Source organism: Perognathus longimembris, chromosome 17 (genome assembly GCF_023159225.1).
Source record: "Perognathus longimembris pacificus isolate PPM17 chromosome 17, ASM2315922v1, whole genome shotgun sequence".
Classification (NCBI taxonomy): domain Eukaryota; kingdom Metazoa; phylum Chordata; class Mammalia; order Rodentia; family Heteromyidae; genus Perognathus; species Perognathus longimembris.
Genome location: NC_063177.1, coordinates 51,579,161 through 51,596,611, shown reverse-complemented (window position 1 = coordinate 51,596,611; position 17,451 = coordinate 51,579,161). Strand labels below are relative to the sequence as shown.

General features: G+C 55.2%; 1 protein-coding gene across 1 annotated transcript; it reads right to left on the bottom strand.

Annotated features, from left to right (window-relative positions):
- Positions 1–657: 657 nt before the first annotated feature.
- Positions 658–12,331, bottom strand: LOC125366032 (CMRF35-like molecule 8). Its single transcript, XM_048366419.1, has 7 exons — positions 12,226–12,331; positions 7,704–8,045; positions 6,991–7,123; positions 5,936–6,030; positions 2,618–2,655; positions 2,237–2,344; positions 658–955 (listed from the first exon to the last, which is right to left on the bottom strand). Exons 1-7 carry the CDS (start codon positions 12,284–12,286, stop codon positions 797–799), a joined length of 936 nt encoding a protein of 311 aa, XP_048222376.1. The 5' UTR covers positions 12,287–12,331; the 3' UTR covers positions 658–796.
- Positions 12,332–17,451: the final 5,120 nt, after the last annotated feature.

Below are 17,451 nucleotides of genomic sequence, written 5' to 3'. Positions count from 1 at the left end.
ACCCAGGGCTTCATGTATACGAGGCGAGCACTCTTGCCACTAGGCCAGATTCCCAGCCCCTTAAATAACTTTTTTATTCTCTCTTTTAGAAGATGACCTGAACTTGAGTTCACTCTGTGACGTCAAAAAATAAAATAAAGATAAAAATAAATCGAAGCGGCCAGAGGAGCTTGCCGAAAGCTGTTGGAGCCATGGGCCAGGCTGTTCTTTCTAGGCCTGTGTCCTGATGGGTGGGAGGGAGCCGAGACTTAGTGCCCCCCCCGGGGGGGTTCTCCTGTCCCTCTGCATATTCCGGGCTCTGCTGTCTGTTCTCCTCCTTCCCCAGCCATCGCAGAACCTTCTAGGGGGCTGAGATTCACAGGGCTGTCTGTAAGCCTCGCTATTCCCTGGAGCTGCACGGACTGCGCTGGGATGAAGCAGAGACGGAGGGGGAGGAGCCAGCCAGCCACCGCTGGCTCCCGCCTGTCATCCTAGCCACTCACGGACTGAGGTCCGAGAACGGTGGTTCAAAGCCAGCCTGGCCAGGAAAGTCCCTGAGACTCTTAACTCCAATGAAGTATTCAGAACAATCCAGAAGTGGCAGAGAGGTAGCCTCGAGCACAAAAGAGGCCCAGGGACAGCGCCCAGGCTCAGAGTTCAAGCCCCAGGACTGGTAGGAAGGAAGGAAGGGAGGGAGGGAGGGAGGAAGGGAGGGAGGGCTTCCTGCTGTCCCTGCAGAGCCAGCCTCAGTGACCCACAGGAGGAGCCTCCTAGGGGGACCCCAGGAACCCAGAGACGACAGGAGGAAGGGGAGCAGCTAAGAGGGTGGTAGGGGAGGGTTAGGGGTTTTCCCGGGCTTCTGGATGACGCTGTACTCTGCTTCCTCCTGGGGCCTCCCCACATTCGAATCCTGCTTCTGCGCGTTAAACACCACTGAGCTATAGTGAAGGTCTTCTTCTCCCTTGGTGGGGAGTACCTGCAGGGGGAGAGCACGGGCTCAGGAAGGGGGGAACAGGGGAGGGCAGCCCGGGGAGGCCTCATGGCGGGGCGGGGGGTTCCAGCCACCCCAGCCACCCCAGCACCCCGACCTCATGTTCTTTCCAGGACTGGGGGCTTGTGCTCCTGCCTGCCCATCTCCTCCTCTCCACCTGGGCCTGGGGTGGGGGTGTCCCTAAGGCCCCCACGTCCATTCTACAAGGAAACTGAGGCCTGGGGAGTGTGGCAGCATTGGTGGGGCTTCCCTTTGTGGTGTGCCCTGACAATGTCACGTCGCGGTCCCCCTGCTGAGGACTCGGAAGGGGCTCTAGGAAGAGCGCAGCGGGCGGCGGGGCCTGCGGAGGTGCAGCTCTGGTTAGATCCCAGTGTGGGGGGCAGGCCGTGTCCTATCTCCAGGGGGGCCCGGTGGAAGTGAGGACCCTGCCTCCATCCACTTCCCCGTCATTAGTCACCAAACCCGGCTCAGGCTGGTCCCAGAGGCCTGGAGGACAGGAAGGCACATGACTGAAGGAAGGAATGGGGCCTGCAGACTCGTGGCCCTGTCTGAAGACATGTGACCATCTGAGAACTAGCCACAGCCAGTGGCTCCAAGACCCTGGGGGTAAAAGTGGGGTGCTGGGCTCTCAGCCCATGCCCTGCCCCCAACAGGCAAGGTGACAGGTCGGGGCGGGGGGGGGGGGGGGAAACGTGGCTTTCTGGACCCTGAGTGGCTCAGGACACGGTGCCCTAATTCCCGTACATGGAGAAGACCCAGACTAGACGGGGAGATGAGTCCAGTAATGGTGTCCATCACCCAGCCTCTACCATGGGGTCCTCCGTGGAGTCCCTCAGCATGCCTGAGAAGAGCTTTTCTTCTTTCAGGCCTGGCAGGGGGTGGGTCAGGGCCTGGAGTCCCCACCCCCCACCCCACTTGTGTGACGATGTCTCTCCCCAGCCTTGCTCGAACCTCCCGCTCACACCCCACCCCGTTATCCCATTTCAAGTGGCCCTGCGGGCCACACCGGCTTGTGGGCAGAAATCTAAGAAGCAGAGTAGAGCGCAGAGATCTAGGGAGCCACGCGGGAGGTCACGACCTTTAGCCTTGGGGTCATGGTAGAGATGTATACAAGGGCCCCAAGCTCTTCCAAGAGCCTCCACGCTGGCCCTTCTGGGTGGCGGGGCCTGGACCAGGCTCTGCCACCCCGTGGCCCCTTCCCACCTCCCACGTGGCACCAGCCCACACAGCCCAGGGTCCTGGCGCCCGGGCCCGGCTCCCACTCACCACGGTGCTGTATTCCACCTCCGCCTGCCGCGGGGCTGCCCGCCCTTCCCGCGCGCCCAAGCTGTGCAGCTGCAGGTTGGCGTACTGGGGCTCGCTGCGCTCGGCGGCCTATGGTGGGGTGGACAGGAGGTGTCCTGGGGTCCCTGGCCCAGCCCCTGCTTCTCTGCAGACAGTGCCAGCCCCCCCCCCCCCCGGCTCTGGGTGCCCCCCCTCCCCTCTCCCACCCTGCCACCCCCCTCCAGTCCTCTTTAGGCAGCGGATTCTCCCCAGGTGAGGCCAGCTGCCAGTCCCTCCCCCCTCCACGTGTCTAACCACCCTCCCCCCTCATCTCCAGGTACCCCTCCCTAGGGATCCACTACCACAGCACCCCGACCCCCTTACCTGCCTGAGGTTCTGCGACAGCTCTGGAGGTTCACCAGCTAAGAGACGAGAGAAGAGGGAGGTAGACCCCAGAAGAGGCAGAGGCAGAGGCAGGAACCCCTAGGCTCCCACTCTTCTGTCTCTGTTTCTTCCAGAAAGCCTCTCCTCCGGAGACCTCAAGGATAGTTTAACTAGCAGGGGGACTCCGTACGGAGTGGAAAACCATAGGTTGAAAAGAGAAATGACGGCTGGGTGCCGGTGGCTCACGCCTGCCATCCCAGCTACTCAGGAGGCTGAGATCTGAAGATCACAGTTCAAAGCCAGCCTAGGCAGGAAAGTCCGTGAGACTCTCATCTCCAGTGAACCACCAGAACACTGGGAGTGGCACCGTGGCTCAAAGTGATGCAGCACTAGCCTTGAGCAAAAGAGCCAAGTGAGACTGTGAGGCCCCGAGTTCGAGGCCCAGTACCAGCACGCATGCACGCACACATGCACACACACGCACACACGCACACATGCACGCAGAGGCTACTTGGGGATCCAGAGCCTTTCTAGGTGAAAGGGCATCCCAAGGGTCCCCCGGAACTCCCAGAGCCGAGGCTGGGGGAACCCCATGTGCCGGCAGGCCCGTGTCCACGTGCGGGCTGACATGAGGGAGGAAGGCTTGGGGGGGCCTCAGAGCAGGCGGAGGGAGAGAGGAAGTGATTCTCCTTCCACACCAGTGTCTGGTCATACTGGGGCTGACCTTCCAGGCAGGGCACCCCAAAAGCCACCAGAGGTGACCATGAGGTTGCGTCCCCTGACCTCTGCCCACTCCGCAGCTGTGGGACAGAGTAAGCCCATCTCTGCCACGCAGCCTCAGTGCAGCCCCCGAAGGCCTTAGCCACGATGGGCCAAGATGGCCCTGAGAGGCCAAGTGCTGTGGCACCTGCCTGTAACACCGGCACCGGGGGAGGAACTCATCGCTGGACACCAGCCCGGGCTACAAAGCAAGGCCTCGTCTCAATGAAATGAAATAGTAAATTACCCCGAGAATCCGTTGTAACCGATCCTTAAAAAACTCTATGAAAACTGGTGACTCGCACCTGTCATCCTAGTTACTCAGGAGGCTGAGATCTGAGGATGGTGGTTCAAAGCCAGCCCGGGGCAGAAAAGTCCATGGAACTCAAATATCCAATCAACCACCAAAAAACTGGAAGTGCAGTTGTGGCCCAAGTGATAGGACACCAGTCTTGAGCGAACGAAGCTCAGGGACAGCACGCAGGCCTTGAATTCGAGCCCCGCTACTGGAACAACAAAACAAAATACCCTGCACTTCTCATTCCAGCCCACAATCTAAAAGCAAGATAAAAATTCTGACACGGCTACCCCCATTTCTGTCTAGGTCTCTCTTCTCTTGTCACTGGATGCTGGGCATGTCAAGATTAATAGATTACATCTTTATTTTAAAAAAAAAAAGGACCCAAATTACCCCCTTGAAGAACAGCAGAGCACCCCCTAATTGAAGGCAGCACCTCCGGTGAGGAGGCTGAACTCTGGGTCAGGAGTCAGCATCTTTGGGGATTAGATCGCTTCCAGTGAGGGCAGCCAAAATAATTTCTCTGGAGCTGAGATTATGATTGTCCAGTCCATGCTTGGCTGTTTCATCTAGCAGGGGCACCCCTAATGTGAGAACGCTCAGTGCACCAACTCCATCTGCCTATACCCACGTGGGTGGTGCCCTCTCCCTTCCCATACCCAGCGCCTTGCCTAGGACGCATGTTGGTTTGGTTTGGCTTTGTTTGGGGCAGTTCTGGGGATTGAACTCAGAGCCTTGCACTTGCGAGGCAGATGTTCTATCACTCGAGCCATGCCTGCAGCCCCAAAATGCAGCTGTTCTTTTTGCTTTACTTGCTGAGTAAATCTATCTTGCCCTATATCTCTACCTGGAAATCTTACATTGCATTTGGGTACAAGAATCTCAAGGGCTGATCTGAGAATCCCCCCCTCTTCTTCGGGGGGTGGGGTAGGGTCCCAGAATCCTCCAGTCTCTACCCAAAGGCTCAGCTCAGGGAGAAAGGCCAAGGGTCCCCCCTGGAGATGACTGGGAACCACCTGCCAATCACAAGGAGGCCCTGTCTCCACTTGTCCTGTTTCTGTGCTTATCTAGCATGTTCTACTGACATGGGGCTATGTTTATGAGAGTGGATAGTGCTGGTACTAATACACACACACACACACACACACACACACACACACACACACACACACACTAACAGAGATTTGAACTCAAGGCCTGGGTGCTGTGCCTTTGATTTTTTGCTCAAGGCCAGAGCTCTGCCACTTGAGCCTCAGTTCCCCTTCTGGCTTTTTTAATTGGAGATAAGAATCTCACAGACTTTCCTGTCACAGGATGCCTTTGAACCATGAACCTTCGATCTCAGCTTCCCAGGAGCTAGGATGACAGGTGTGACCCCCCAGTGTACTGCTGGCGTGGCACTATTAAACAACACCCCATCAGCAGATACTGCTTTCAAACCTCCCGGAGTCATGGCTGGGCCCTGAAGGGGAGCACACAGGTTTGCCAGGGAGGTGGCAAGAGCAGCCAAGCCATAGGGAGCCCAGGAAGTGCTGCAGGCTCCCAGCCACACACAGGGAAGGCCCTGGGGGGAGGAGATCTGACAACAGCCCTTAGAGATCAGACGGAAGGAGCCCGAGAGGAGGGACGAGGGGCACTGCAGCCTTAGACCAAGCACAGAAGGGGAAACTGAGGCCAGGTCACAAGCAATTGTAAGAAGGGGCTTAGCTGGGTGCCCGTGGCTCACGCCTAAAATCCTTGCTACTCAGGAGGCTGAGATCTGAGGGTTGTGGCGCAAAGCCAGATGGGGCAGGAAAGTCCATGAGACCCTTATCTCCAATTAATTAAATGCACACACACACACACACACACACACACACACACACACACACAAGTAGAGCTGTGGCTCAAGTAGTAGAGCGCCAGCTCTGAGCAAAAAGAAGCTTGGAGATAGCTCCCAGTCCCTGAGTTCAAGCCCCAGGACTGGCACACACACAAAGACAGACCACATGGCAGAGGCCTGACTGCCCCACAGGGCAGCATTTTGGGCATGTGGGGGGTTACGTAGTGGCTTGTAACCGGAAGGAGCTGTCCACGAGTCAGCCATCTGCAGATCCCCAGCCAAAACGGCCCCTCTAGACCACCACCACCTTCCTGCCAGGAGAGCAGCTCTGGGGACCCCCGCTGGGTGGGGTGGTCTGAGGTCCGGATTCACTGGAGAAGACCCTGCAGTCAGGCTCTGCCCCCGTGGAGCAACGGGAGCAGGAAGAGAGCCAACTCACCTTTGACCCGTCTCTGAAGTATCCTCCAGACCAGCAGGGAGGCCCCCACCAACAGGAGCAGCAGGAGCACCAACAAGGAGAGCGGTGTGAGGAGCCTGAGGGGGGGGAGGGGTGGGCTGTGAGGAGAGGGGGAGAGAGAGACAGAGAGAGACAGAGAGACAGAGAGACAGAGACAGAGAACTGCACAAACTCCAGGCTGACCTCGGCCTCTCCTGGAAGTGGAATATTGGAGGCCTGCATTTTATGACTGGCCTCTGTCCCAGGTCCTGCTCGAGAGACGCCCTGAATGCTGGGAAATTCTCGAGTACCAGGAGTGCCTTTGCTTGTGGGTCACCTCTGAGTGAAACTAAGTGACGAGATGACAGAGATGACCAAGGATGGGACCTGGGCTCCGACTAGCCCCGCCTCCGGGGAAAGGAAGGGCGCTGAATGTCAGCATCAATCACAGTCACATGGCCAGTCATTCAACCAATCACAGTCCAGGGAGTAAAATCCCAACCAAGGAGAGTGGGGAGCTTTTGGCCAGTCAGTGCTTGGGTCCCAGGACCCCTGACCCCTCCACAGAGGTACGGGATCTAACCCTCACCCTGAGTCTCTTCCGGTATCCTTCTTGATGAACCTGGGCTTTGAGAGTTCTGAGTCTAAGGAATGATCCAAGGCAGCTGGAGTGGGGTGGCCTGCGTTTCCCTTAGGGCAGCTGGAACTTCCTCGGGGCTGTGGGATCTGTAGCAGCACTGAGGTGACATTGCAGTGCTCAGTGGTGCTCAGAACAGGGAGTCCGGGAACCCTAGAAATAGATCCTAACCATTTTTCTCAAGACAGTCAACAGATGTGAGAATCTCTATGGAGCAAGCGAGCCACTCTCCACATTTGGGAACCACTACTTAGAAAAAGAACCCAAGATTTCAGGGTTTGGGCAGAGCTGCACCCAGCCCTCCATCGCGAAGCCATGCAACTAGACGCCTGTTTAACCCCTCCGAGCCTCGGTGTATGTATCTGGGAAGCTCACTTAGGGGGCGTTCAAGGTGTGTGAGGTCAGGGACTAGGGGCCTTACCCTGGGCCCTGGGCCTTGTGGTGGTCCTCCTGGCTGCTTGGTCCTTGTGTAGGATGGTCTTTGGCTGGGATGGTGGATGGAACTGCTGGAGTTCTGGTTGTGATTATTGAGGTCTTGCCTACTGGTGTGGTTCCTGGAAACAAAAGCCACCACTCAGACCCTGGCATCTCCTCTATTCCCTCCCACTAGCAAGGCGTTTCCGGTTTGGTTTCACATTCAGTGCTCACTCCGAATGCAGCAGGATGGAAACCTGGACCAGAGCCTCCCCAGTCCCCTCTTGGCCCCGTGATCATTTCCCAACAGGATGCAGACATTGCCCCACCGCACACAGGCCCAGCTGTGTCCTGTCAGGGAGGGCAGGTCCCTCCTAGAGCCCTAGTCACCTCCCCACCTCCCCTAGGGCCCAGCCAGCCCCAGCAGCGCTCTACTGACATGACTGTCCATCTGAAAATCTGAGCTGTCACTTGTCTACGCCCCCTTTCACAAGCACGGTCAACATCATTGGCTCCCGGCCTGTCCTTCTTTCTCTCTGTCTGTCCTGTCTGTCTGTCTCTCTCTGTCTCTGTCTCTCTTTCACACACACACACACACACACACACACACACACACACACACACACACACACGCTCCCAGGCTCTGATCTGGTTCCTTCTCCAGCTTCTCCCACCTGAACCTCTGTGGCAGCCCTGGTGCTGGTACAAGGGAGGACTCACCTGGGAACACAGACACCTCAACCACAAAGATGTCATCCCATCCTTCAAGCCAGGGTGTACGAATCCCACACCAGTAGGAGCCTGTGTCCTCCAGCGAGGAGTTCTTCAAGGTCACAGTGAAGGTGAGGTTCTCAGGATGGTCATGGATGGACACCTGGCCTCTGCTGGCTTCTCTGTCTGAGCCTTTTGTCTTCACAGTATCTGCACATATTGGTAGCCTGGAGGTTCTTTTGCACCAGTATTTGCTATATGTCTTGTATTTCTCCTCATACCAGCACTGCAGGCTCAGGGTTTCCCCCTCGGTGCCCGTGACTCTGCTGGGGCCTCTCAGAAGACAGCAGCCTGGAACACACAAGCCCCGATTCTTGGCCCTCACGGGTGGGCAGGGTCAGGGGCCCCCATTCTGAGCCCTCACAGATGAGCAGTGTCAAGGCCCCCATTCTGGGCCCTCACAGATGAGCAGTGTCAAGTCCCCCATTCTGGGCCCTCACAGATGAGCAGTGTCAAGGCCCCCATTCTGGGCCCTCACAGATGGGCGGTGTCAGGGCTCTGTAATATGGAGATCAGATCTGGCCAGGGCCTTCATAGGCCACAAGGCGAGTTGTACTATCTGGCATCTTGTTTTGATGGGTGAGCCTGAATTCCTACAAGAAGGGAAGTCCCATCCCCAGGTCATGGGTGTTCCTGAATCCCAAGAGACAGGGGTGGGCACATGGCCTATAGGTTTAGTAACCTGTCTGTCAAGTGCTTGGAACTGGGCGCTTCCTGTGACCCTGCCCCCTGACCTGACCCTATTTAGGGGCAGGGCAGCTCAGGCTCTATTACGCCATGCCACGTGTCTCCATGCTCGCCTCCGGTGTGTCTGGTCCCCATGGCGTCCCAAGTCAGCTCGCCATTGGAGCTGAATTGGTTTGTTGGTACTTAGAAATCTTCCGGAAGTAAGTCTCTGTGTCTCTGTCCTGTTTCATGTTACGTTTTTCTGAAACCTGGGACCCGTCCACCTGGAAACATCAGTGCACACGCACACGCACGCAGTCCAGCCCCCAAGGCCGGTTGGCTTGCTTTTGACTTCCCCAATAAATCCATCTTTTTTCATCTTTTTACTTGAGACTGTCTCTGAGTGATGGACTCCTGGAGGGACGGGGAATCCCCTCCCTTGAACCCCATAACAGGCTCTAAGCCAGATCACCCCTTTGCACTATTGCACCCCAAGAGTGTGACCCATCAGTGCCTTCCTTCAGTTTCAAGCCCCCAACGTTGTCAAGCTGCTTTCACACAAGCCGGCCCCTCCTCCATCAGCCTCCACAGGCCCCTGGGGTCCACAGGGTGAAGGGGCGCTGGACCCCAGCAGGCGGCCTTTATTTGTTTTGTTTTGCAGGTCCTGGTGCTTGAACTGTGGGCCCCTGCATTGTTCATGAGCTTCTTTTGCTCAAGACCAGTGCTCTGCTACTTGAGCCCTAGCACCACTTCCAGCTCTTTTGAGTAGTTTACTGGAGATAAAGATTGTTGGAGATGAGGTTTATTGAAGAGTCTCAAAAACTTTCCATTCTGGGGTAGCTTTGAGCCGTGATCCTCAGGTATCAGCCTCCTGAGTAGCTAGGCTTACAGGCATGTGCTACAGGCGACTGGACAGGGTTTTTGTTTCTGACAAGAGCAATGCACAGGACTGATTAAGGTGTGGGTCAAACTAGTTATGACTTTAGGGGCTCAGTGACACCAAGCCTCCTTCATCCAGACTTATATCAGCCTGCCCAGATCCACTGCACTTAATTTGATTTTCAGGTAAGATCTTTCTTTCCCTCTTCCTCCCTTCCTCCTTCCCTCCCTCCATCCCTCTCTTCCTCCCTTCCTTCATATCTTCCATGCTGTGTATGTGTGTGTCTGTCTGTGTCTCTGTGTGTGTCTATGTGTGTGTCTGTGTGCACACCATTACCGGTCTTGAACTCAGGACCTAGGTGCTCTCCATGGCCATTTTTTTGTTCAAGACAGATGGTTCTAGCACTTGAGCCATAGCTTCAGCTTTGACTTTTCTGGTGGTTCATTGGATATAGGAGTCTCATGGACTTTCCTGCCCAGGCTGGCTTTGAACCACCATCCTCAGATCTCAGCTTCTTGAATAGTCAGGATTTCCACCCCCAGCTAGCTCATTTTTTGATTGTCATTATTATGTCTGCCATTTTCCCTAACAATTTTCAGACACTCAGCTGGGAGAGGGATGCGGTGAAGCTAAGGCTGCCCCCAGTCAGGGAGTGTTGGGGTCTGGCTATACCTAAGAGACAGGCCCCTTCTCCCACCCTGGGGCTGCTTGGCTGATTAGCCCCTCCTACTCCCTTCCGGATTCTACCGGAAGAGATGCCAAACCAGCCCCGCCACTCATCTAAGAGCACATGTGCCACCATGGCGCCGGCTGAGCCAGGAGATTGAGGCCAAGAGGCCTGGCCTCTGTGGGAAGTTCCGTGACATCACCGTGATGGACAGTTCATTAGCCAATCGTTAATACCCAGTTAGTCCCTCCTCTTCCTGCCACCATTACTGTTATATAAACCCCTCCCTTGAATAAAGAACCTTTGGAAGCCGGTAGACCATCGGACGGCTCCCCCAAATCTCTGTGTCCAGTGTCTTCTCGTAAACGTAAGGGGGACTGGGGACGCGTGGGGTTTTCTGCAGCCCTATCCCAGCTCAGCTTAGCCCGACCGGGACACGCTCTGCCCTCCCGCCGGCGGGAGCAGCGCGCAGAGCTGAGTGTCCCCCACAATTAGAGGCTTGGCGTCTCCCCAGGGGGGACGTGGAAATTAAGCCAGACAAGAGAGCTTGGGGCTGGCCTGGGGTGGCCTCATGCCTGGCTGAGGGATGGCTGTGTGTCCATCTTGTGGGGACCCTCGTAGGCCCTGTCATCAGGGGTGGTGGGGTCTGCGTGACTTCCTCTCCTCACCTAGGTTGGAACTCTTTCATGTTACCACCTTGGAGAGGTGCAATGTTGAGGTTTGAACTCACAGTCTTTCACTAGAAAGGCAGGTACTGTACCTGTAAGCTATGCCTACAGTGCTTCTGCTTAGGTTCTGTACATTTTTTAGATTAAAAAGAAATTGTTGGGGGCTGGGAATATGGCCTAGTGGCAAGAGTGCTTGCCTCCTACACATGAAGCTCTCGGTTCGATTCCCCAGCACCACATATATGGAAAACGGCCAGAAGGGGCGCAGTGGCTCAGGTGGCAGAGTGCTAGCCTTGAGCGGGAAGAAGCCAGGGACAGTGCTCAGGCCCTGAGTCCAAGGCCCAGAAATGGCCAAAAAAAAAAAATTGTTGGGGCTGGGAATGTGGCCTAGTGGTAGAGAGCTTGCTTCATATACATGAAACCCTGGGTTCGATTCCTCAGCACCACATATATAGAAAAAGCCAGAAGTAGTGCTTGGCTCAAAGGGTAGAGTGCTAGCCTTGAGCAAAAAAGAAGCCAGGGACAGTGCTCAGGTAGTGCATTCGAGCCCCAGGACTGGCAAAAAAACAAAGCAAAAAAACTAAAGGTGATGTACAGAGGCGTCAGGTTACATACATGAGGTAATGCACGCATTTATTTGACTGCCAGGCACTGGTGCCTCGCAGCTCGAATCCCAGGTCCTCAGGAGGCTGAGAGCTGAGGATCACCATTCACAGCTAGCCCAGGAGGGAAAGTCCATGAGACTCTTATCTCCAATTAACCCCGAAAATACCATAAGTAGCACTATGGTAAAAGTGGTAGAGCACGAGCCTTGAACACAAAAGAGCCAGATAAGAGCAAGAATCTCCGAGTTCAAGCCCCACCCAGTCTGGCACACAGAGAAGGGGAGCAGTGGGAGAAAGGCTGCATTCCTAGCCCTGAAACAAGGATGGAGTCCAACAACACAGCAGGACTGTTTGGGGGCCTGTGTAAGGAGGACCCGGAGACCAGGATGAGGGAGGAGGCTTTGTCCTTGGTGGGCCTCCTCCCCCTCTGTGTTCAGGAAGCTTGCCCCCTCGATCTACCCACCTATCCCCTCCCCCAGCCCCATCTCCCCTCCATGGGGACAGCTGATCTCTGGTCCTCCACCAAGGACTCCAATCAGGCATTGGTCGAGGCTGGACCTGCTTCCTAGAAACTGAAGCCTTCTTTCCCCGGCCCCTAACCTTCCTCTTACACCCCAAAACTGGTGACCCAGAGGCACCGTCCCCAAACACATAGTGCTCAGGTGATTTCACCTGGCCACTCTCCACCCAGGCTGGCACATCTTCCCTGGGGAGCCAGACACCTTCCCTCCCCCCTGCCTCTCCACTTCCCCCATCTGCCCTGCCCCCAACTGGGGTGCATCAAATGGCAGAGGCACCCCCTCCCTCCCAGGGGTGAGGCCCTTCAGCCAGTCCCCCTTGTAGGGTGGACACACGCACCTGCACTGCTGCGTGTGGACAAAGAGCTCAGGCTGGGAGCCTCCGGTGACATCTCCCCAGAGCCCGGCCCCTCCCTCCTGCCCTCCCTCCACCTCCTGCCCCCACCCTCTGGGAAGAGACCCCTCACCTGGGAGCCAGAGAAGCAGCAGATGCAAAGGCAGCCACACAGCCAGGGCCCACGGGCTCATTTTCCCCCTGCAGCCACGCCAAGCCACGGGTGGACCCGCGGCCCCTCTGGGGACGGGCCGGTCCCCAGGCCTCCACTTCTGCTTTGCTTCTTGCAGTTTCCTTTTTGGCTTCTTTAGACTCTGTTCCTGAGGCTCGTGAGAAAATGAAGGAAGCTGACGGTGGGCGGGCAGCTGGAGGCCGATAGAGAGGATCCCAGTGTGGTGAAAAGGACTCAGCATGGGCCCAGTGCTGAGAACACCCTTCCGGGGCTTCCTCCCCCACCCCCTCTGACCCCCGAATCTCACAGGTCTCCCCCCTCCTCCTCTCCCATCAACACACTCTCAGAACAGGAGGCCCCCATTTCTTTCTGGTGTGCACCCAGCTTCCCTGTGGTGGGCATGAAGGCCTGTGGGAGGGAGAGGCGGAGCCTTGGCCGCTGGGCGGGGCCCCCCATTCACTTCCCATCCTGGGGCTCCTGCAGGGCGCCCCTCCCAGAAGCCCCAGCTCTGGGTCTGTTTCCCCCATGTTAGCACAGTGGCCTCAGGTCCCCTCGGGGGTACCTGGTCTTGGATGAATGTCCTCCGTTTGGATGGAAGGTCCTCAGGAAGGCTGTGACTTTCCTTCTGGAGTTCTCCCCAGGGGGGCTGCTCAAGGACCCATGGTTAACTTTTTTAAAACAATGAATTGATTAATTAATTTGTGTGCCAGGACTGGCTTCAAACCTCCTTGCATCTCAGCCTTCTGAATTGCTAGGATTACTGGCATAAGGCACCAGCTCCTCCTCCTCGAATTGCTTGTTTAAAGCCCTAGCTCTTTTCTGGACACCAGGAGATGGCGTCTGAGGCACTGAAGTCCTACCTCTCTGTCTGTGACTCTCATGCCACACAGCAAGTCCTTTTCTGCCCTTTGCTAGGGCTCTTTGACGGCGCACAGGGGTGTGGCTGCACGTGTCAGTCGACGCCCAGGAGTTTTGACCTGGCATCTAAACCTCGAGTTTCGTGCTCACTTGGCTGTCTGTGTACGCCGGGGCTGCTGTCAGGCCCACGTGTGTTGTGTGTGTGTGGGGGGGGTGGAGTCCCTGTGGACTGTGGACAGGACGGAGGAGTCCCCACAAGAGCAGTGTGTCCAGCTCGCTGCTGGTGGCTCATCCCTGTCATCCTAACTACTCATGCATCTCAGATCTGAGGATCAAGGATTGAAGCCAGGCCAGGAAGGAAAGTCTGAGAGACTCTCATCTCCACGAGACTACCAGAAAACAAAGCCACAAGTACAGCAGTGGTTCAAGGAGTGGAGTGCTAGCTTTGAGCAAAAGAAGCTGGGAGACTGGGCCCAGGTTATGAGTCCAAGCTGAGAATGGGGGGTGCACACACACACACACACACAGAGACACACACACACAGGCATTCATGCACACATGAACGCACGCACATGCGCACACACCGACATAATTAGGCTGGATAGGTATGAGGAGAATGCTAGGCAAACCCCCTATGGGATGTAATCCTCCTCTCAGGAGCAGAGAGAGGGACTGAACAATTGGGAAGAGCAGTTTTCCCGTGTCCGTCCTTGCCACACCCCCTCCTGCACCCCACCTGCCAACAGACCGCAAAGAAGACACAGGCGATGCCATATGGCCAAGGGACTCCAGGAGATTGAGGAAGTGAAGCTGTCCTGCGGCTCCCTGATGTTTGTCACTGATGGGAATTTGCAGGAAGGAAGATGGAGCCAAGGACCAAAGGGCTGAGCCCTTTCCCCAGGGGCTTCCTGCACCAGCCACAAAACCCCAGACCTAGGAAGAAGTCCATGGGAAGGGGGCTGATGCTGATGCTAGTAGCTACTGAGTCCTGAACTGGAGTGTGGATGAACTGCGGGGCCCCGCAGCGGAGTTTCACTGTCCACGGTGGTAAAGTCAGGCTCACCTCCTGCCTGCACAGAGGCAGGTGCCCACCCCTCTCTGCCATTTCCTTTCTCTGAGCCCAAGAAGCTCTCAGGGCCAGCCTTGGCCCATGGAGGTCACTCCAGAGTACTTCAAAAGCCGGGACCCTCATGGTGAGATGCAGACGTCCAGTCTGAACCCCATGGTAGGAAAAAAAGCTTGACAGCTGAGTGAGCCCATGAGGAAAGGGGAGGGAGGCTGGGAGTGCTCCCTACAGAGCAGGGCTTCAGAGAGTGCTCCCTACAGACCAGGGCTTCAGAGTGCTCCTTACAAACCAGGGCTTTAGAGAGTGCTCCCTACAGACCAGGGATTCAGTGAGTGCACCAGGGCTTCAGTGGGGATAAACTTATGCAGCTTGAGGTTAGTAAGACTACCAAGAACCAAACAGGGTCAGATGGGTAGGACAAGTAGTCAGGGAGGGCGACAGGGTCAATCTGAGCACTGGAAGTTCCTGATTTCTCTTCCCCAGCACATGGGTGAGACTCACCACAGTGGCCTGACCCAGCCCGTGTTGTGTGGCCTGATTCTCTGATGAACCCATGCCTCCTCCTTGCTTACCTCAGGGGCATCAACCTCAACCCTGAGGACCCTTGAGGGGCTCAGACACTTGGATGTTCAATGTGACCTTTACTCCGTCTGCACGGCCCCATCCCCTCCCAGTTGTCATGGTGGCCATCACAGGAATGTTCCAGGTAAGAAGACACTAGGGAATGAGGAGCCACCAGAGGCCCCACGGCCTTAGGCTCCCCACGGAATGGGAGAAAGGATCCCAGAGCCCAGCGCACCTCTCAGGGTGCAGAAATGCAGCCTGGATCTAAGCACTGGGAAGGCCTCCCTGTCCTCTTAGGAACCCTCCCCACCAGGGAGGACCAAGGGACGGTAGTGACAATATGCAAGCCTGCCAGCTAGCTGAGCACTTAAGAGTACACTATACCTAAACCACGCAACTTTCCTCATGGCCCACCCAGGGGTCAGCGTGTGCGAGTGTGGACACACAAACAGCCCTGAGCTGGAAGGGGCTCTGCGTGGAGCAGAAAGAGCACAAGCCCACGGCCACTTCCCGGTCAGGTTAACCACAACTCACAACGTGGACGCTGACGGAGGGCTCAAGCCACACACCTTAGAACCTTTGCGGTGATGGTGGGAATTGATAGCGCCTTCCTGTCTTCACAGTACTGGGGAGGCTGAGACAGGAGGATTGTAAGTTTGAAGTCAGCCTGGACTACAGAGAAGCAAATGAGTTAACAACTCCAAAATGGAGAGCTTTTGAAAGATACGCATGCCTGAGCCATGAGGATTTTCCCGACCCATGTGCACCCCTAGCTTTTCACTCCGTTGTTGGGTGGAGCTCTGAGGAAAGGGGAGGCTGGGAGAAGGATGGAAGGAGGCTGGGGTACTGGGGGACAAAGGGGACGGTGCCAGGAGTGGGAGGAGGAAGCGTAGATGTCAGCTAGTGATTCTGATTTAGGAAACTCTGTCTAGCTCTCTCTGGCCTCTGAATCACACACACACACACACACACACACACACACACACACACACACACACACACACACTCTCTTGCCAGGAAAGGAGAGGACCCCACAGAGACAAAGGTCGGTGACTATGGGACCTGGTGTCCTCGCCACAGTTCTCTGACCAGATCTGGGCCAGCGACTTGGTCCCCATGAATAAAGGAGCCATGAAGAAACACGAAGGGTGATTATAAGCAAGGGCCCAGTAGATCGGGTCCCAAGGGGAGGCCGTACTCCCCACTCCGGTGTGGGCTCCACTGTTGGCCTTGGCTGAGTGACCATCCTCTCTGAGCCTCAGCGTCTCCACTGATGAATTGGCCTCATGATCCTAGCACCAGTTCACCACATCCATCCATATTCCATAAAGGTTTGGAGCTGTCAGATCCACAGCCTTTTAAGGTCTCTGCCATGTCTTGAATCTGCCACGTGCAGCACCCAAGGTGAACAGGCTCTGAGGAGGAGGATGGAGTGGTATGAGGAAGGGAGGGAGGGAGGGAGGGGAGGAGGAAATTTGAGGGAGGAATTTGGGGGGGGCTTGGTGGTGGATATTTGCTTAGCCCATGTGAAACGATGAGTTGCATCTTGAGCACTGAGGGGAAATGTACAATTTTGTTTGCATAAAGCACAAAAATAAACAGGCTATCTTTTACAAATGGTGCTGGCAAAACTGGTTCAACACATGCAACAAACTAAAACTAGATCCTTATATATCACCCTGCACCAAAATCAATTCTAAATGGATCAAAGACCTCGAAATTAAAATAGATAACCTGAAAATACTAAAAGGAGTAGGAGAAACCCTTGGGCTCCTTGGCACAGGACAGAACTTCCTTAACAAACAGCCAGAAATGCTACAAATCGAAGAAAGGATGGACAAATGGGACTGCATCTAACTGCAGAGCTTCTGCAGGGCAAAGGACATAGTTCACAAGATAAACAGAAAGCCCCAAGATTGGAAAAAGATCTTTACCGGCCATACAACAGACAAAGGCCTCATATCTAAAATATATGCAGAACTAAAAAAATTAAATTCCTCCAAAACAAAACCGCAAAGAACCAATAGCCCCCTCAACAAGTGGGCTAAAGACTTACAAAGAGACTTCTCTGATGAGGAAATGAGAATGGCCAAGAGACATATGAAAAAGTTCTCTACATCACTGGCCATAAAAGAAATGCAAATCAAAACAACATTGAGATTCCATCTCACTCCAGTAAGAATGTCCTATATCAAGAAAACTAACAATAACAAATGTTGGAGGGGATGTGGCCAAAAGGGAACCCTACTTCATTGTTGGTGGGAATGTAAACTGGCTCAGCCACTATGGCAAGCAGTATGGAGATTCCTCAGAAGGCTAAACATAGAGCTCCCCTATGACCCAGAAGCCCCACTTTTGGGCATCTACCCAAATACCACAAACAAGAACACACTAAAGCCACCAGCACAACAATGTTCATTGTAGCACAATTTGTCATAGCTAAATTATGGAACCAACCCAGATGCCCCTCAGTAGATGAATGGATCAGGAAAATGTGATACATATACACAATGGAATTTTATGCCTCTATCAGAAAGAATGACATTGCCCCATTCATAAGGAAATAGAAGGACTTGGAAAAAATTATACAAAGTGAAGTGAGCCAGACCCAAAGAAACATGGACTCTATGGTCTCCCTCATAGGGAATAATTAGCACAGGTTTAGGCTAGTCACAGCAGAGGATCACATGCCCTTATGA